This window comes from Crassostrea angulata, chromosome 10 (genome assembly GCF_025612915.1).
Source record: "Crassostrea angulata isolate pt1a10 chromosome 10, ASM2561291v2, whole genome shotgun sequence".
NCBI lineage: Eukaryota > Metazoa > Mollusca > Bivalvia > Ostreida > Ostreidae > Magallana > Magallana angulata.
Window position 1 is genome coordinate 45,953,496 of NC_069120.1, and position 21,845 is coordinate 45,975,340.

The window sequence follows — 21,845 nt, forward strand, 5'->3', positions numbered from 1 at the left end:
TTTTAAAAGTAAAATAAATTTCAAAAAATGATTGTACTTTGTAGAAATTTAATACCCCCCTCTGCTTCTAGATCCGCGCATACAGTTAGGAAGATCACTTTATGTATCTTGATATTAACATAGAACAATTTGATTTCTACTTGCTATCGTTTTTTAAATATGTATGTAATTCTTTGGAGCTTTTTGAATTAATAAATCTAATTCTGTCTCCTCAAAAACGTTTAAATTGAGGAGTTACTTTGCTCTTGATTGTTATTTAAATAATTTTAATAGCATCCATATAAACCGTGGTGCTTGGAATAAACTGTTTTATCCGTATTTTGCTGATTCATACATTATTGCACGGCTTGCTTTTAACGATGTCGAACAATATGTATATATATTTTGAAAACGACATATTTAACAAAAAAAATAAAATACATTAACTTTATCGATTAATGCGTTACTTCCTCGTTCAGCAGCAAATGTTTTAGCTGCACATCTGTAGCTCTCTGGTTGAAAAAATTCGGATAGACAATTTGTCTATCCGAATTTTTTCAACCAGAGAGCTACAGATTAGCTGCAGATCTGTAGCTCTCTGGTTGAAAAAATTCGGATAGACAATTTGTTTATCCGAATTTTTTCAACCAGAGAGCTACAGATCTGCAGCTACAAATGTTTATAATGTGAACAAAGTCGGTAACGTTGAAAAAATCAGCACACATGAAAAATATTACAATGACAAGCGTTTTGAAACTTATTTATCTCGACATCATTTATTTTCAAAACCATCGGAATAGGGGTATTACCTTTTCAAAAATTAATTTAAAAAATACCAATCAATTAGTCTCGGTGATTATTCGGCCATCCTGCGTAACCACTCGGCTATACTAGACACGATGAAGTTTGCTAAGATTTAAAACACCGTTTTTTAACTTCGGAGGTTTTTTTTCGAAGTTTAATCTTTAAAAATATGCCTCTTTGAAACAAAAATCGGATATGCCATGAAACCAGTCACATTTTTCAGTGAAACTATTTTACAATTTGTTTAATGCATGGGGGTCTTGAACTTGGGTGGGGGTGGGTCGCGGGGAGGACCCCGCCCCAGAAAAATTAAAATTTCTTAAAATTTCCATGAAATTACCAAAAATTTGCCTCGGACCCACCTTCCCCCACCCCTTCGGCAAACTTCAGTATTCATAGCACCCCCCCCCCGAAAATTTTGTATTGATCTGCGTATAAAATGGTCCTACAAAAATGATATGAAGATATCTGCAACAGCTTTATGGAAAATAGCACAGGAACTGCAACGCCGTCTTTGTAGGATTTAAAATACAAAAATACATGCCCGGTGAGCTTAAATTTTATACGGTGGATGAAACAATCATAAAAAGAGGTTAAGACCAACCAATTTCTTTATTATTTCTTAAAAATCAAATTAATTTTAAGAAAAATGAAAAATAATTTTTATTTATGTCTATGAATAAAAATCTGTCTATTCCTTTTGTGTTGGAGGCATTAATCAGCGAGGAGTAGCATCTACCTGGTACATTGAAACAAAGGTCTTTCGACTTTGATTTTAAAACGCTTGCTTCATTTTTTTGTAATTTCTTTAACTCTTAGATTAAAAGCATACTCTACTAATAATACATTCGATTTTTCACAAAAAATGGGTTCAATGATTGATATTATGATATCGATGTTAAAGGACAGATAAACTCTCTCTCTCTCTCTCTCTCTCTCTCTCTCTCTCTCTCTCTCTCTCTCTCCAAAACAAACGACAAGTTTACCAGGAAATATGCATCGTCACAATGAATGCGGCATCTTTTTCAAAATAAAACTGGACCTCTTCCCCATTAAAACTTTTCAGCGAGAACCAGTTTACAACCTCATCATAAAGAGTAACGACTGCATATAAAGAAGTTACCACTGATCACATCATGTAAAGAACTGACCTCATAATATAATGACTCAACAACGGCATATTATAAAATTGTCACATATAATAAAGGAATTACAATTGCATGTAAAGCTTTCACCACAATACATAAAGGTTTTACCACCATACATAATGGTTTTAATACCCCATAACATGATGTTAGTACTGCATATAATGAACTTATCACCTAATGTCAAGAAGTTGCACTGCATAAAAGGATGTTGCAACTGCACATGAAGAGTGTACCATATAACATAACGATTGAACAATAGTTCATAATGAGTTTAGCTCTGTATGAAATGAGTATATCATATCATATAAAGATTTATTCATAGAATATAATGAATAAACTACTGTACATAATGATCTTACGACATAACGTAATAATGTTACCACTTCATATAAAGATTTTACCCCTGAATATAATGGTGAAATAATAGTATATAATGATGTTAGCACTGCATATAATGATGTTAGCACTGCATGTACTGATGTTAGCACTGCATATAATGATATTACTATTGCATATAAATTCAATACCAGTTCATATAATATGAAATTGACCTTAAGGCAGCAATGGCGTTCCATAGGCTACATTCAGGAGGTTGTGCGATTTCAATGCAGAATTATGAAATACCTTTAATGCTTTAATGTGAGGCTATGCAAAGATACAGAATGATGTAATCGTATTGTTAAATCAAATCGTCCATGTTCCTATGTACTGCATATCTGTATTAAATGTATTCGTCCATGTTGAATAAACAACCATTGTTCAAACCAAATGTTTAACTTGTATTGTTCCTTTTTAAAGAAAAATCAAGACACAATGATAACACATTTTCTCAATGCAGCTGAAATCATTAACGAGTTCCATAACAAAACAGGATTATGTAACACAAGCGCTTCCCTTGCTGTCTTAAATTAACTTTTATATTTATATTTCAATCAAGGTTATGTGCTAACGGTCTTATGAATTTTATTGCAACACAACAGTACAAATTATTTGCAATATATTACATGTAAGTAGGCAATCTATTCAAAAACTTTTGCGATCTTATTCTTGTCGATATTAATCCAAAAGAATGATATCGTAATTCGGTAAATTTTATGTCATTTATATATATATATATATATATATATATATATATATATATATATATATATATATATATATATATATATATATATATATATATATATATGTTTGATAAAGATTTGTTAAGGCTCTAAACATGTATAGTGATCTTTTATTTTTGCTAAACTAGCTCCCAACTTTCGCCCAGAAATAAATTAACTACACTTTAAAAATTAGAATAAATTGATGCCATGACGTCAGTCAATAAAACTATACATACTGTACATATAAAACTTTATAATGAACCATTGTCTTTCGGAGAGAAAGCAAAACAAATCGTTTAATTTTGATGGACGATATCTTTGGCGATGATTACCTTTTATGTAGAAGACTCTTAATTTGCTATATCCATTTATTTTACGCATTTATTTTCATATTTTCATTTCTGCTTCGTGTTAAATATGTCATGAGCGCATTTCAAAAAAAAATTTTTGATACTATAGAATCAATCGGTTGTATTTTGTCTTGGGATTTTAAAAAAACAATGTTAACTCATGACAATGGAATAATCTTTTTAGTTGAGCAAATCATTTTGAAATCTGTCACTTGAGATTGAATAAATTTTATATATTAAATATCTTAAATCAAAGTGGGTATTGTGTAAGATAGCTTTTGTTCACATCTGAAACCGAAACTTGGCAATATATCCAGTCTGGATCTTGTAGTCGTTTCAGATTATACACGTAAGACCTTGATAAATGCACTTGAAAAATTTGATTTGTGAAATTGTCTTTGATTATGCATACTAAATTAGAGGTAAGAAACGTTCAATTTATTGTGTAACGAAGAATATTGACCAGGGTTGAGAATTGTCCCGATGTCATATTTCAACGTTGAATATTGATCCGGGGGGGGGGGGGTGCTTTTTCAACGTTGAAAATCTAGACCAAAATTCGTTGAATTTTATACCCGGGGTCATTTTTTAACAGTTTGAATTTGTTTTCTAATCTCTGATTACTTTTATCCGTTGAAAAATGACCTTGTTGAAAATTGACCCCCAAGTACAGAGTTTTGAAATGGGACTTGCTCTAAGCGATTTTAATAAATCTACTTGAAATGTGCGTGGGTAAGTGAAATGGGTAAAAATATACAAGGAGGTGGACTGCGATAGGAGCTTCAATTTATATGCGGGGGGGGGGGGGGGGGGGGTGTAATTTACCACTTCAGTGACAAAATGAAATAGTGATGATATATTGTATATATAATGTATATCCTTATATAGAATATATAGAATAGATATAAGAAATAGATATTATACTCCGTATAATACTGTATTAATGATGTTTATGCAATATTCATATTTGAGATTTGACTTGAGGAGGTCGACTTTAGTTTTTATTGCGCGTGTTTTTTGTGCATTCTAGCATAATATGGTGGCTTTCTATTTCATATGAATTTTTTTCGATGCCATTTATAAAATTAAACAAAGTAAACAAAATACAAATAAAAATATTTAGATTTTTTAACGATTTTTCATTCGTGCAGTTGGGGTGCGTTGCCATTGCTCTTTTATGACATTATGACAAAATGAGTCTTTGTAGGACTTCTTTATAAGAAATAACATAATGAAAAGAGTAAAAACTGCGCCATTGAAATGTTAAACACAGAATGATGCAATCCTCATGAACATTTTCCTTATTATTTAATAAATCCATTAAACCAAATGAATCTTAATTCGTAATGCTCCAAATATATAGCAAAAGTTAGTGTATTCTAATATTTTGAGATGGCCCCCACTATAAACCACACGGAAGAATTTATTATCATTTTCATATAAGGTAGGAAATTATATTACTAATCACATATAACAATTTGATAAAAAAGCTATTGTAGTATTTTTGGGAGTTGATTTTAATCAACTCTCCTATGCAGTCACTCTGGCAAACCGAAAGTTAAACAGTGTTTGGACCTAAGCACAAATCATCACCGCTGACAAGTCTTAGTTCTTGAATATAATAGAAAAATTCGATGTAATGTATGACGAAGCATTGTTTTACAAGGAAACTTATCTATAAACACTTAAAAAATAGTAAGATTTTATATAATACGAACAATTTAAATATTTCTGTAGTCTCATGTAGTTTAATATAGTCTCGTTCAACCAAAAGCTCGGCTGTCTCCGTAAATCTCCGACAAAGAGAGAGAGACTCTCTTGTTTGTCGGAGATTAACGGAGACAGCTGAGCGTCTGGTTAAACGAGACATGATTTCAATATCAATAGTGCTTGGATCCATACAATTTTTAGAATTGTTTCGATTACTAATACAAATTTTGAAATCTATCTTTAGATATTACACAACATGATTTCTCTAAATTCTTGTTTGAAAAGTCTAATTAAAATTCATATTATAAAAAAGTGCGTTATTTAAATACAGACTAGAAACTAATTGCCACGCAAGATAAGTTGATTTTAAAATAAATGATGATCGATAAAATCAACTCCCGTCAGTACTTCAGTACTTTGATTTTAATCTGCTTCGAAGTGCGGAAAATGACAGTTTCCAATATATTCCTATAGTAAATGTACCTCGATTTTGAAATGGTCCCCAAAGGAACCAGATGTTCGATTTTCTTGAAACTTAGCAAATTAACTAGAGTTGGTTTAAATGACATATGGTTAAAAAGGAGTTTTGCTATTGCAGTTTTTCCGAAGAAAAAAAAACCCCAAAAAAACCCCACCAAATCGGCATCTTTAAGTCTGCTTCAAGGGTAACTCTTTTTTTTTTCAAACTGAGTAAAATCATGAATAAGATTTTTTCGAGAATTGCAGAGATTTTATTATTTTTTAATTTGAGAAAAAACTCAAATATTTGAGAAAAAACTCAGACAGGTTATTTTTTTTCTCGAGAAATCAAAGCCAGTTTGTATGATAATCATAAATACAAATTTCAAAGTTAAAAAGCGTTGTTATTTTTATCAATGGCTACCTTTTTATTGCATATATTTCCATATGCATTCTTAGCGTGTTTAGTTGATTTTTGACGTTCTAGTTAATCTAGGAAAATATGAAAATAATTAAAAAATAACTACATTTCAATAATTTGAATTGTCTGTTGTAAAATAAATATTTGAACATATTGAAAAGTTAGAAACTTTCCAGAGAGACCACACTTATTATGGGTTGTGATCGTCCCAAGCTTTAAGGTAGTGTTTATCAATTCAGAGTCGACAAATGGATTACGGATATTTTCACACAAAATGAAACACAGTTTGCTGTTACGTTGACGGCTTGCCCCATATTCGCTCCAGAATAAAGCGTAATTAAATACATGAAAATAAGATTTCTTGACAAGTGTGTTTGTACTATGGTACTCGGGTGACTGTTTGGTATGCTTTTTTAAATAGAGTTTTGAATATCCTTTTAAAACAGTTTTGCCTTTTATCCCTCTTGTAAACAAGGATATGAATAAGTATGCAGCATAGAATGCTTTTAAAAGATATGAGTTTTTAAAATTTAGGATAAGCTTGATTCAAGATGAGGGTATGAAAAATAAAATCGACAATAATTGAGATAAAGATGAACGATTTCATAGGATTTACTATAGTTTGAGTGTAGGAATGAATGTATTTTGTCAGTAACAAATCATAAATTTTGAAACAACTCAATATTGTGTATTTACCTTTTATTAATCTGTAGTAAAAACATCAAAAGCTTATTTGGCACCTCTTTCCGCCTACCAGAAAAGGACTATTTTTACATTTATACCTAAAAAATCTTTTGTCGATGTTGGCTGTAAAAAAAGTATATTTTTAAATTACAAGCAAAATAATCTATAAAACATGATAAAAGAAAGAGTATCACAAGAGCGTAATTATCATGATCTGTGGAAAAAGCTAATATCAAATTATTTAATTTTTTGTTTACAGTCTTTTTGTTGACAAATCTTTATACCCAAAAATTTGAAATAAATAACAATAATAAAAGAAATGCCAAGAAAAGCTGTAGACCAGGTTTTCGTTTATTTTAATTGAAATTGCATTTAGACATCGTTTTAATGTTTACTCAACAAAACACAATATTGTCTTCAACAACTAAATTGCATTGTTTGATTTTTTTTCTTGTGCTTAGGTACACGCTGCTTTTTTAAATGATTCAAGAATTGTGAAGGCTGTTAAAAACGTGCGGAAAATTGTTCCTGTCTTCAAAATGTGACGAATGTGACTTAAAAAGAGAAAACTAAGTCAGACATGGAACCTAACGATAGTATGATGAACCATTTTGATTTGTCGTGTAAATATTGCTCTTTTTCATGTAGTGGGGAAAACATTGAAATGCTTTGTAAACATTTTGAAGAATGTAGACACATACTTGTAACGTGTTCTAATGAGCAATGTGGCTACACGGCCGAGAGACATTTAATGAAAGACCATTCTGCAATATGTTCTTCAGCCATTGTTAATTGTCCTAACATTAGATGCAATGACAAAATAAATCGAATGGAAATGATTTCTCACATGGAGAAGTGTCTGTTTAGGATTGTTCCTTGTAAAAACAAGTTCAATGGATGTAATACGTCAGTGGCATACATGGATCTTGAGAAACATCTGGAAACTTGTCCGTTTTATTTCTGTGCTATATGTAACGAATATTTGATGCTTGTAGATCAATCTGCTCATATATGTGCTCTTGAAACAATTAAAAGTCCTTGTTTGAACAAAGAAGAATCTTTACGAATGCCATGTAAACGGCACCATGAACTTCCGACCGTAAATTTCAAGTGCAAGTTTTGCAAATACACGGACGTGTGTCGTTCACAAGTATTGCTGCACATGGTAAATAAATGTAAATACAAACAAAGAAAATGTCTACTATGTTGCGATATGGTTTTATCAGCGGAATGGGATGAGCACCGTTTGTCAAATTGTAACGCAACAGTACGATGCACTGAATGTAAACTCCGTGTAGAAAAGTAAGTTTTTTTAAGCATAAAACTTTCAATAATTAATGTAATATTTTTAATTGTTATTAATTTTTTGAAGTCATTTTCATTTTGTTGTGTTATATTGCGATTAAATCACATCATGTTTGCAAATCAGTAAATGGTATTCTGTTTTTAAAGCATATCTAAAGAACTACAATAAAAGTTGTTATTCAAGGGTCAAGTTGTTCCTCTACTTGATGAAAATTGATCATGGAACGAATTGATATAAATTGAAACTTCCAATTCCAATTTTACTATTTGTCACTGTATCATTGTATGAAAAACTCTAGTATATTTGCATTTTAATACTTTACATGATCTTGGGTATATGTTGATATTACTGTCTTTTTTGCTACAGAAACAGGAAGCAATGAACTGTGGTATTTTTTATTTTCTGCATCTCCAAATATCACTGAAAATTTTATTCAACAGAGGACTCATAAAGTTTTTAATTACATAATCTACACATGTACCAGTATTTCATTTTCACTTTAACGTTAAGGTAAAGATCTAATAAATGGAAGTTGCCTACAGGGTTATAAGATTTAAGATGTATATTTTTTCAGTGATGCTTCATAACAATAGCATTGTTTGATATGTTGTACCGGGGCTAAATTATTTGGTAAACAGAATGTAAATCATGTTTCAAAGTGTCATTTTCAATTAAATATGAAGGAATTTAGGAACAAATTTCGGAGTTCTGTCAATTTTAATCTAAAAAACATATCTAGAATGCCTACAGTCTCTCCAAAAACGGAATTAAGCAAGCTTTTGACCCCCTCTTTAAAATGATATCAAATTGAATGTAGGTATCGTGATTACTTTTCCCATGATTTAAAATACAATGTCAGGAAGTTGTTTGATTTTCTACACAATTCCTTTAAAGCCGTCAAGTACGGGGAAAAGATTCTTCAAATCATTTATGACGTCATAATGATTCGAGCACCAAAAAGACACCCTGGAATCATTTTTAATAGATATTGACCTTAATAATATGTTTCCAGGGTGTCTTTAATGTGCTAAAACCATTATGACGTCATAATTTGTTAAAGCATTTTTCTGTTCTTTACTGCTTTGAAGGAACTACATTGTATGCTATTTAAAATACCCTATCGAGAAACAGTTTCTCGATAATCTACATGTATATTTTGGAAGTAATCCCTATATTAAAGGAGGTGTCAAGAGCTTGTTTAAGGCCGTTTTTCGTTGTAAGCGTTTAAGATATATTTCATCAGACAAAAATGGACAAAACTCTGAAGAACTGCGAACGGTAAGTATTGTTTAGCCGCCTAAAGTATAAGTCATTTTTGGAAGTTGATTTTATTCAACTCTCCTATGCAGTTACTCTGGCACACCCAAACTGAAACAGTGTTTGGACCTAAGCGCAAATCATCACCGCTGACAAGAATTAGTCCTTGAAAATAATCGATAAATTCGATGTAATGTAAGCTGAAGCATTTTTTAAAGGAAATTTATTTATGAATACCTTGGAAATAGTCAGATTTTAAATAGTACGAACAATTAAGAAGTTTTTTGCAGTCGTATATCTTCCTACGCAAGATTCAATATAGTCTCGTTCAACCATCGGTTATCTCTGTAAATCTCCGACAAGCAGAGAGTCAGTATATATTTAGAGGTCGCATCACCAAGCTTTCACATGACCTGGTATCTTTTACTTGTCGGAGATTAACGGAGACAGTCGAGCATCTGATTGAACGAGACTATTTTGGTTTGATCCATTTTTTTTTTAATATTTCGAACACCGATACATAATTTGATGAAATCAATTCTAATTTTAAATATTACACAGGATTCAAAAGAGGTTCTCTCCAAATTCTTGTCGGAAAAGTCCGAGATATCATATTATAAAAATGTGCGTAATTCAAATACAAATTATAAACTGCTTGCCAAAGATAAATAATAATCGATTAATACAACTCCCGTCAGTACTTCAGTACTTTGATTTATAATTGTCTAATCAAATTTATGTTTTAATATTGTGAACATTTATGTATATTAAATGATTTGATTACAAAGAGAGATAACTTTGTACTTTGGGTTTAAAAAAAGCTCATTTCATAATTAATGTAGAAACTAACGGAAAACGGATTTTTTTCTAAAACTTCTTTCCCCCTTTGGTACAAAAATTCCTTTTGGGAGGTTTTATATATTCTTCCTTAGCATATTCATACCAAACTGACCAAAATTCACTTCAAAAAAGCATTTTGCTTTGTAACAATTCAAAATATAATTAACAAATATGAATCAAAATCAAAATTTACTTTCATATCTAACGTAAATATGTGATTTTTAAGTTTTAATTTGCATATCGACAGCTAAATTATATTTTCCTTCCTCATGAATGTAGAGACCGATTTCCATGAAGAAATTTGTATCAAAACCTTCATTTCAAAAATAATAATTTGACTTCACATGTTATTTCAATATGATTCAATAAGAAATTGATTATCCTTTTTAGTAGCTGTTAGCGTTTGCTGTCTTTTTTTTATATTACATAGATTTGACAGTTAAAACACGATCTTTCTCCTTTAAATCCATTCATTACTTTCCAAATGAAAGCTGAATACTATAATACTAGTAAATAACACCACACTTTGTGGAATTAGCGACGACACGCTGCCTGAAGCTATTTAATATTTAGCATATTAAATATACTAATACATAATTATGACATAAGGTTGGATCACATGATTTATTTACTTTAATAAAACAATTCTTAAAATTTAAACTTTCCGCTGTACATGTTGTCCTAAACTGGTATTTAACACCTAAGCAATTCTTTATATAGCATTGCTAATAAACCGGTTCTTAAGAACCAGCAGGCATGCTTATGAAGGTATCTTAAGACAACGACATATCTTAAGATGAACTTAAGCAACGTCTTATTCTTAAGTCAGTCCATCGATGATGTCTCAACTTAAGAGCCTTCTTAAGAAATATCTTAAATTTAAGACAAACAAGGGCTTGACTTAAGATATATCTTTGCTTAATATAAAACAAAAATGGCTGCTCCCTTATGGTTTTTTCAACTAAGGAGACGTAGACGGCGAGACAGAATATTCAGAGACCGAGACAATCCGTTAGACTACGAGACAGAAGAAGCTATTGTTAGCAAGTATAGGCTGCCGAGACATATTATCATTCAGCTGAACAGTTCGAACACGATCTCAAACGACCTACATTGAGGACATGTGCACTCACAGTTTCATTACAAATCATGGTAGCAATGAGATTTTTCGCCACTGGAAGTTTTCAGGCAGTAGTTGGTGACATTCATAACATTTCTCGTCAGAGTGTATCGTATGTACTCGGTGATGTAATTGAATGCCTTGTAAGAGTAGCCAACACTTACATATTTATGCCAACAAATCAAGGTACCCTGAATGAAATTAAAAGCGGGATTCCCCAAAACAATCGGCGCAATAGATGGTACTCGCATCAAAATAAAAATCCCATCTACCGACGAACACCTTTATGTTAACAGGAAACATTTTCATTCCATCAATGTACAAAGCGTATTTGATTCTAAAATGAAATTTTTGAACATTGTACCCAAATGGTTAGGTGGCACTCATGGTTCGTTCATTTGGAACAATTCATCTTTAAAACTTATTTTTGACCAGAGAAATGCTTATAAACGGACGTTTTTCACACTGACTTGTCTGTTAACATATGACGCTTAATTATCATTATAATAAAATTTCTTTTTATATTCATATCAAAAATTTATTAAAATTCTATCATGTTATAATTGAATAAAAAAAACAATTGTTATACAAATCTAACTTGTTTAATTTCAATAATAAGTGATTCTTCAATTTTCAGTCACTTCAGAGGTAACTCCTCTCTGCGCCAAGTACACTGTGTGCCTCTGTTGTTCGATTAAGAGACGCAGCTGCTCAATGTACATGAAAAAAATTAAGATGAAACTTAAGACATCTTAACCTAAAACATTTCTAAGACGCTTTCGTTTGACATCCTAAGAGATGTCATACGAATGTCCTAAGACACGTCCTAAGACATACCCTAAGATATCTCTTTGGACGTATCATAAGAAATTTTCATAAGCATGCCTACAGGTGACATAAAGAGAAATGAAAACCTTATCTTTCCAGGCAACTAATTCATTATTACACCAAGTAGAAATTGATTTCTGTCTAATTCGTCCCTCAAACGAAAGAAATCATATATCATTGTTTTTACCAAACGTTTAAGCCCGGTACACCTTATTAAAAAAAGCTACATATATTGTTATGAAGCATCATTTTAAGAATTTAAATCCTTAATTTTAAAAAGTGATGGGCATCTTTTATTTACTAATCTTGAATTTAATAAGTTGATCATAAAACTATATTTTAGATCTTCAGAAACAGAACACCCAAAGGAATGTATTGGAAACATCAAACGGACCACTTGTTTGATTTGCAAAGAACTGGTAAAAACCGGTGATATTAAATGTCGACAAGATATGGATCGTCAACATAAAATGCACAAAGATGTAACAGCTTTAAAGCATAGCTGTAAACATGACACAGATCAAAAGGTGCGATATCCTAATACATACTTTAGTAGATTATGGTTTCCATCCATTGTACAGCTGCAAAACCTTGATTTAACTTCAAGAATTATTGTCACGATTAAGATTTAGAAATATTTCAAAAATGTTTAACGTTTAATACTTTTTTTCAGCCAGTAAAGGTAATCGTCCCGACATCTAGACCAAATAATCAAGGAGAGTGTGAGTCGAACTATGACCCGGAACGAGTTCTCTCAAACGCTACTGAAATAGATCGAAACAAAGTGATAAAAATCCGTCATCCTGAACAATCAAACAGCAGAGAAAGCTTACAAAAGTTGCGCAAATTTATCAAAAATATTGACAAATACATTAATCGTAGGCTTAATATCGTCAACTAATAACAGAGAGACCGTGCCGTAGAGTATGTCATTTTAGACTTAGAGACTACAAATGATAATTCTGCATAAATCAATTGAGTAAAAAATCAATTAAAGATTCGCATATTGTCTGCTTATTTGATATTCAAGGTGTATTAAATTTGATAAGTGACATACTGTAAATGAGCAGTCAAGGAAAATGAAGATGGTGTACTGTGTATCTGATGACTTTATTTTTATTTTGAATATAGAGGCATTGACCTGCAAAATTATACATAATATGGGAAAACTGACAAAATGAAAGAAAATACATTAGCTATAAGTTACCACAAATACATTATACGTTTCATAAAAAATCAATAACAGTGCGTAATGTAAAGAAAGCTAACCTTTGAACTTTAAGGACACATTCAAAGTATTTTTACTTTAATTACAAAAATACACTTTCATATTGACAAAGCAATTAAAATAAAACCAGAGACTAAACATTTACACTGATAAGTAAAACATAAGTTAATATGAAATTTACATACCATAAGAGGCCACAGATATCGACTGGATGGTATTTTCGGAAACCGGTATAATGCTCTAACTTAATTAGAATTATAGGTATCTTATTTATACACCTAGCTTCAATATAATTGGTTAATATTATGAACCAATGAAATTACAGATAGGAAGAACTCAATTTACTTGCGCAGTAAAACTTTGACTGATGTAATTTTCAGATAATGTTTATACTTGTCTACACAATTTTTTGACAATCATTGTAAATACTTACTTGCTTAGTGTTTTATTCTTATATTGTAAAGTTGCATACAATGCTTTTATGTGTTATGTGATGACTATAGTTAGTGTTATGTGTTATGTGATGACTATAGTTAGATCTTATAAATATTTTTATGATAATAATATTGATTATAATTGTATTTAGTAATTTAGTGTTATAGTATGCGGTAGTTACATGCACGTGCCTTTTAATGTCAAAGTTATGTATCATTCTGACATTCTTTATATATTTTTAATACAGTACATGTACTTATTTATTACTTATCATACATATTATGGGATAAGTTACAAGTTGTCCCAATTTTTTTCATTCAAACTCTAATATATATATATATATATATATATATATATATATATATATATATATATATATATATATATATATATATATATATATATATATACAGAAAAAAGTCACAGTGGTCGGATATAAATATTGAAAACTTAAATGAATAAAAACACAAAGTCTGAGTAAAACATAAGCGCTTTCATTAGATGAAAAACTCTGATACTCTCTGTATCATTCTTTTAACAAAGAGAACAAGGTTGTTATTTATTATATTTTTTTTCCTATCAACGTTACCACTCTCTGTTTACTATGTACATTTGAATATCCCTTAGTTTGAGATGTTTATTATTGGATGAGATCAATTAGCTTTCAACAGTTATTCACAAAGACACACTCTACCGACTATTTGAGGAAACATGCAATTTTTATTTAAATATATTTTCTGGAACAAATTTTAGTTTTGTGTGTTAACAAATGTTGTTTTGGACAATATGCTAAATGTTTTAACATATGATTTAAATGATACACTAGCAGTCATGCGTGTTCTTTGTTTTGTTAACTTTAATATATTGTCATAATGTTAGCCATAAGGATGACTTTTTTCATCAATTATTATACCTCCGGGTGACAAAGTGTGTTGTTAAAAGTTATGTTGGAACTTTTTGTGACATTCTGAAACCAACTTTATTATGTTTATTTGTGCATGTAACTTTCCTAAAACTATATTTAAGCGTTTTGGAAAAGATAATATGTGCACTTTTTTTTAATTAAATATACCCTTTAAAATTTATGGTTTTCTATGTCAATAGGATATGATATGAAACTTCAATACAAAAATGATACATCTGTGAAGTATATCCCGAAACATGACGGAGCCTTACATGTTTGATATTGAAAACATCAAGCGAGTCTACTTTTAATGCAAAATTTATGCGTAGATGTCTGACTTACATGTATTTAATTTGTCTTAAAGAAAATTAAAACTGTGTTATTATTCAGACATGAAAAGAATATGTTAAGAACATAGTTCATATTATTTAAGCCAAGGAAGAACTTATTAACGGAAAGTTGAAGCAATCAAGATCAAGATCAGCGTCATTAGCTTTGATATAAGAATTAGCCCTTGTTGTTATTTAAACAATAAAATGCTTTCTTTGGTGATTCATTCGGGATATGAAAGTAGCGATATTGCAGAAATAATACTTTACCTGCGTTAGCGGGTTATGTAATTTTCTTCTGCGATGATCGCTACCTTCATTACCCGAATAAAAGTATTTTATTGTTTATATTAACATCTGTCTTTTAATTAATTTATAAATTGATTATGAAAAGTTAGTAAAGTTCACTAAATTAATGTTAATGTACTTTATGTACATACATTTTGTTAGTACGTTAGCTAAAATAAATAGCCAAATCGTCTCCTGTGAGACTTTTAGTCTGACATCATCATGATTATTTCGTGCAGTCCGTGATTTTTCTTAAGTCGCTGTAGGTTTTGACCAATCGATAAACAGGGCGTGTCAATTTCAGTCCTGTGAGTTTCTTGTCAGTTTCAACCGCTGTAGATTTCGACCAATCGATAAATGGGGCGTGTAGATTTCAGTCATGTTGTATCTATAGAGCTATAAATTAACCATAGGTTTCCGTAAGAAATAGAGGAATTAATACTTGGTAGATGTAAATATACAGTGATATTATTAAACTATCTCAATCGTCAGACAAAAGCATAGCAGGCAAAGTTCAAGTAAATATATATATTTGTTAAACAAAAAGGTCTCTTCTATTTTTATGAATTTCGTGACATCATGGGTACTGTTTTTGCTTAGAAGAGGGAGGTAGTGACCTTTTCATATAGTGTATTTTAGTGTCTTTTTGAGTTATTCAGCGCCAGCAACCCCCCCCCCCCCCCACTTTTTTTTCTTTTATTTTTCATTTTAGCTTTAGTTAGTTTTGGTTGTCCTGATTGATCGTGTGTAAAATAACATACATTGTAACTGTTATCTAAAATCGTTTAAATACATGTAGTTCAGCAAACGATTTTGGGTCTTTTTTACCAGCATTGTTCACTTTATAGTGGCATGGAATACTACCATATTGTGACGTACATTCTATCGAAATTAACAATAAATTAAGTATTACAGCCCGTTTTTCTTCTATCCAAAATTGTTACATAACAGCGAAGTGCAATGGATTAGAGCCTAAACTTCGATTCTGTTAATCAAAAGTTCGAATTCTGCTGAGGTTTTATAATTTTTGCCTTTACAAAACTTTTGGGTCAAATATTGTAAAATTTAAAATTTCTAAACTGGTTAAAGTATTTGTATTATACTTAACGTAAATCCACATTAATATCGACAGGTGTTCCAAACCACCTAAAAATTTAAAATACAATGTCCAACAAAAAAAAATCATATTTTTTAATTTCCAGGTTAAAAATGATTTAACACAGTTGTATATATATTTTGTATTTGTTACATAAGCTGTTATATTTTTCAGAATGTAAACATGAAAAGGACATTAAAATTACTCTTAACTTTGATATATCAATTTTTTTTTTAGCACACCTGAACCAAAGGTTCAAGAGAGCTGTTCTAATCACCCGTTTTCCGCCTTGTGTCGGTCCGTCCGCCCGTCTGCCCGTCTCTCTGACCGTCTGTAAACTTTTTACAATTTTTACTTCTCTAAAACTACTTTTTTTATTTAATTAAACTTAACTTGGTACAAAGCATCCTTATGGGACGGGAATTCTAAATTGTTAAAGAAGAGCTAAATCCTTTTTATAAGGGAGATAATTGTGAAATAATGAGCATAAGGTATGTGTCGGTAAAAATCTTCTTCTCAAGAAATCTGCACCAGAAATGCCTATATTTACACAAAAGCTTTTATGTAGTAAGAATTTTAAATTAAAAAGTAAAAATTGTGACCCTGGAACAAAAGCCTGGGTCCCAGGCGGGGTTCAATATTTAACATAGAAATACGTGGGAAATTGTTTAAAAATCTTCCTCTCAAGAACCGCTTCACCAGAAATACCTATATTTACTATAGAGCTTTTCTATGTAGTGAAGATTCTAAATTGTAAATTGTAAAAAATCGTGGCCCCAGGCGGTTTAACATACAAATACATAGTAAAAATGGTTTAAAATATTCTTTGGGAGAACTACAATGCTTCAATTTGTGAGATAACTATGTAAGCATTGTTGCAACCACTACTGAAATAAAACCACTATTGAAATAAATTATTTCAATAGTGGTTGGGAATGCATTTCATTACAAGAATCACTTTGCAACCACTATTGAAATATATTATTTCAATAGTGGTTGTTGATGTATTTCATTTGAAAAATCCCTTTGCAATCACTTTTTAAATACAACTACTATTGAAGTTATTATTTCAAAAGTTGGGGATGTATTTCATTATAAGATTTACTTTACAGAGACCATTGAAGTACGACTACTATTAAATTTATTTATTTAATCGTAGATGGGAATGAATTTCTTTATAAATATTACTTAGAATGACTATTGTAAAAAAATTTAGACAGAAAGTAGTTTATTATTTTTGCAAACTATTTTTAAATGCAAGAAATCAAACGAACAATTTCAAATACACAATTTAGATATTATTGACTTACATTTTTTACAGTAATAAAAACCGAGGTTATAAAATTAATGTAATAATGTAGCGATTTTCACTGCTCTGCAGAATAAATAATCAATTCTCGCAGATTAATATAAGTGGTGTATATATATATATATCTATAATAAAATTGCCGCACAGGCACTTTACAATACTTTGCGATCGGGATTTTTTGGCTATCGCATAAGTTGCACGAGCTCTCGTATTCGTTGCATGCGTTTTTGTGGTCTTATCAAGTTTTCTCAAAATAGTGGACATGCACATTATTCATAGTGGACATGCGACCCAAATGCGATCCAAATTATCGCAGTGCAACGCACAAACATTAGTACCAATGTTTTACAACGTTTTGTGTATTCTCAAAAGTGATGCACGATTCTTTTAAGATCGTAAGATAAATTGCAGCTGTTATGCGTCTGTTGTGCAACAATGAGACTTTTCTCAACGAGTCTCGTGTAATCTTGCAACGTTTTATTATCATTACAAGATTTATCGGTAACCGTTTCAATGCTTTGCCAATAGTATACCGAATACAGGGATAATTTCGCCCCGTGACATTTCTGCTTCTATTTATGGTTTTTCCTCGTTTTGTATCCGCCCGCACAATGTCGTGGTGTAAAAAAGATAAAATGAGACATTGGAATTCGTCGAGTCTTAATCTTTTAACTGAAAAAAGAGTGAAATGAGCAAAAACAGAGGCAAATATTTCACTTTTACATTATACACTGTACAAGCATATCTGTATCAGGCTACTATCGACCTTGAGTTTGGTTGTTGCTTTTGTCATCTTCTTGAGTGGTATCTTCTCTTGCATTAAACTATTTCCATTGAAGAGCGTCGGAAAGGTGCGTAATATATACCCACTCTGACTCGTATGAGCATTCGTACGATGATACGCATGATCGGACGAACATCACCCGTCTTATTGCATTGGCGCACGTTCAATCGTCCGATCATTTGGTTTTTCGTACTTTTTTTATATGCGATTGTTTTGGCAACACTAATTATTTACGAACAATATCTAATGTTTTTCGGTCCTACGAATATTTTGTCGCTTTTACTCATGCGCCAGTTGTGAAAAAGGCTTTAAGGCAATTAACGATTTCCGATTCTCATCAATGTTTGATAACACTAAGTTATTAGGAATTTATACTTCGTACCATAAATCTGCCTATTATATAGACAAATCAACTATCGGATTTAACTCACACAATTTTAAATAATATGATTTGTTATTCAATAAAAAAAATTCAATTATTTTAAGTTAAAAACACTGGAATATTTTCCTATTTCTTTATATAGAGCTTTTTGTGTCAAGGAAATTTATAGTCTAAATATGGCCACAACCATTCAACCCTCCTAACAATGCGAATAAATCTTAGTTAGTGATTTACAATTGATGCGACCTTTCAGCATCCAGACTAGTTCACGCACAACGTATTGATTACTCTTAAGCTTAATCAATCAATATTTCAAAATAACATGTTTAATTTAAGTTTCACTTTAAATGAGTTTACAAATAATCAGTTTATACCTCGAATATCTAGGATTTAAGGTTTCGTTTATACCTGTAAACAACGAACATGATTCTATCAATTATGCTTAAATCATTTTGAGATGTGTAAACCAATTTCAACGTTTTATTCACCAGAAAACTTATTTCTTTTATAGGTCCACGTCATTCATTTCGAAGGATTCGTCCGAGATGTTTTGTGAAGGCCGAAAAACATGGCAAAAATATCCTTTCCCGTCTTCGAAGTTTGATGAAAAGAGAACGTCTCAAGGAAGAGAATGGCGAGTCCAACGTGGTACTCACCATGTTTAAGATGGTCACCATGTTGAAACATAGTATTTTGTCCTGTAGATATGGAAACTGTTCCTTTTCTTGCACTGGAAAACAGGTCAGAAAATTTGAAAATCATCTCAAGGAATGTTGGTACATTCCTGTGAAGTGTTCCAATACGCAGTGTTTGTACACGTCCCAAGGCCATTTAATGAACGACCATTCCACAAAATGTCATTTTGCCATTGAGAAATGTCCAAATGTTGACTGCATTGTCAAACGTCAACGAAGTAAAATGTCTTCCCACGTACAAAAGTGTCCATATATTAGGATCGTTTTGTGTGCAAGCAAAAGCTCTGGGTGTATGGCAACAACGTCATACCGGGATCTTAAAGCTGACATGAATTCATAAAAGCATTTGGTCGCCATATTAGTTTCGATCGCTCCTCTACTGCCACTAGAGTATATATACCGGTCGAGAAAGTTACGGTCGGTTGAGGCATTCAGGTTGCAAAGTCTTCTAAATGCATAAACTACCCATTGCAGTAAAATGTTTGTAATAAAGAATAAAGGAAACAACAATCAATAAAATACAAAATATATTTATTCTTTGAAAGAATTTTTAAGGTACTCGTATCCGTATTATTTTGCACAGATAGTGCTGCCTTACTTCACATGCACATCGAACACGTGTGTCGTTGATACAGAGTGCACAACGGCTGCATCTTTTTGAAAACCCCGGCGGCACTATATCCAACTCAGTAGCTAAATGATAGTAAATCCAAGAAAGTAACAACGTAACAGCGACTCTTTTCCATCGGTTTTATAAACACGCTCCGTTTCCCTGCGATCATTGACATTGCTCGATCTGCCACAGTGTGTGGTTGCGCATGTGCAATGTTATAACATACACAGGAAAATGGTCTACAGTTATCGTGGATTTTTGAAGTTTATGTGCCTGGATTTCAGTCTGTCTTGTTTCCACGTTCACTGGATATATTCCTTGTCAGTGCAATGGTTATATTATTTTTGTTCAAAACGCGTTTCTACACGTCTTTTCGTCCAAGGTAACGTATTCAGGTGTATGAAATACCTGAATGCGGTGAAGCATGAATAGTGCTCTCGGCCTTATATAGGGGGTGTGTAGCGATGAGCAGAACAATAGAAATCGCCAACTAATATGGCGGTAGTCGGAGATAAAAAGGGAAATAATGCGTATTTATGAATTCATGTCAGCTTCAACATGTATCTGAAAACATGTCCATGGTCACCTCAGCCTTGTGAGATATGTGGCGAACAAATAATGTACAAAGACCAATCTAGTCATGTTTGTCCATTAGTATAGCTGAATGTCCTTACTGTAATCAATAGTTTGTTATGAAGGATTTTCTAAGTCATCTTTTCTTGCCTCACTAAATGTGAGCTTTGTCAAGAAGATTTCCCAAAATCCAAAAAACGACTCCATGAGTGTCCGATCATGCAGTGCAAGTATAAGTTTTGTGATTACAAGGACAGAATTTCCTTAACTTCAAAATATTGAAAACTTGGTTTGGGAAATTGTTAAAGATAAGTCACAGCATAAAGAATTATTAGTGATAAGTGTTATATAATTCAATATAAACTTTTATTGAATGCATGGTTTTAATCAGTTAGAAAGCAAGTGTTCTGAAAATTTCTGATAGATAAAAATTCTAAATAATATGATTTAAAGAGAATGATTTTTGTTGTTTGTTGTTGTTTAAAGTTCCGTTCAGTTTGAGCTTAGCTATTTAATTTCTTGAAACATCATTATGATATGAATGATGTATCTCAGTCGCATTTTGAGACAATCCAGGTAATCTTTCTAACACTTTTCAATGATACTTAATTTAATTCAGGCAGATTTAAATGATATATATATATATATATATAGGCAATTATAATATAGACATACAAGGGTATATTAATTTTTGACAAACCTGAAAGGCTTCTATAATCATGATATATGCATGATCTTAATTTTCACTTCACGCGTTATTTTCAATCAAAGATTTCCATTTACACATTTATAAAAATCGTAAAAACGACGATTTAATGATGATATAAACAGTAAAATTACTTTTACAGTTACTAGTATATCTCTAATCTGATGGATACTTCAGGTTAATATCTGATAAGACGGGGTTTTTAGTAGCGTTTCTTGATCTTGTTTTCTTTTGATAAAGAAAAAATAAATAAGGATTGATAAATGCATTACGTCATTTCAGCCTGAAACGAAAGTAAAATCTTTGGACAATGGGGATGCTCCAAAAGTCACCTGCATTGAACTTGTTCATGGTGTTTCCATGATACCGACATATATTTGGATACGGTATATGCAAATCATTTACAACCTTCTAAGTGGAAATTTGATATTAAACGGTTCCAGAAACTCTGTGAGATGATTGACAGAAAGGAGGACGTAAACACGTGGTAA

General features: G+C 31.4%; 2 protein-coding genes across 3 annotated transcripts; both read left to right on the forward strand.

Moving 5' to 3' along the window:
* Positions 1 to 3,662: 3,662 nt before the first annotated feature.
* On the forward strand, positions 3,663 to 13,992 carry LOC128168315 (TNF receptor-associated factor family protein DDB_G0272348-like). Of its 2 annotated transcripts, none has more exons than XM_052834534.1 (4): positions 3,663 to 3,736; positions 7,123 to 7,963; positions 12,356 to 12,539; positions 12,686 to 13,992. In XM_052834534.1, the coding sequence occupies exons 2-4, from the start codon at positions 7,242 to 7,244 to the stop codon at positions 12,911 to 12,913; spliced, it is 1,134 nt and encodes a 377-aa protein (XP_052690494.1). In that variant the 5' UTR covers positions 3,663 to 3,736; positions 7,123 to 7,241; the 3' UTR covers positions 12,914 to 13,992. The 2 variants fall into 2 exon arrangements, with proteins under 2 accessions (XP_052690494.1, XP_052690493.1); XM_052834533.1 differs by having other exon boundaries at positions 3,699 to 3,809.
* A 4,220-nt stretch (positions 13,993 to 18,212) lies between these two features.
* On the forward strand, positions 18,213 to 20,707 carry LOC128166001 (uncharacterized). The gene is made up of 2 exons (XM_052830921.1): positions 18,213 to 18,222; positions 19,279 to 20,707. The coding sequence occupies exons 1-2, from the start codon at positions 18,213 to 18,215 to the stop codon at positions 19,800 to 19,802; spliced, it is 534 nt and encodes a 177-aa protein (XP_052686881.1). The 3' UTR covers positions 19,803 to 20,707.
* The last annotated feature ends 1,138 nt before the right edge of the window (positions 20,708 to 21,845 follow it).

Coding starts and splice junctions, on each gene's coding strand:
- LOC128168315 (XM_052834534.1), top strand. CDS start 7,242: ATGGAACCTAACGATAGTATGATGAACCATTTTGATTTGTCGTGTAAA. Junction 7,964..12,355: donor TGTAAACTCCGTGTAGAAAA/GTAAGTTTTTTT, acceptor ACTATATTTTAG/ATCTTCAGAAACAGAACACC. Junction 12,540..12,685: donor AACATGACACAGATCAAAAG/GTGCGATATCCT, acceptor ACTTTTTTTCAG/CCAGTAAAGGTAATCGTCCC.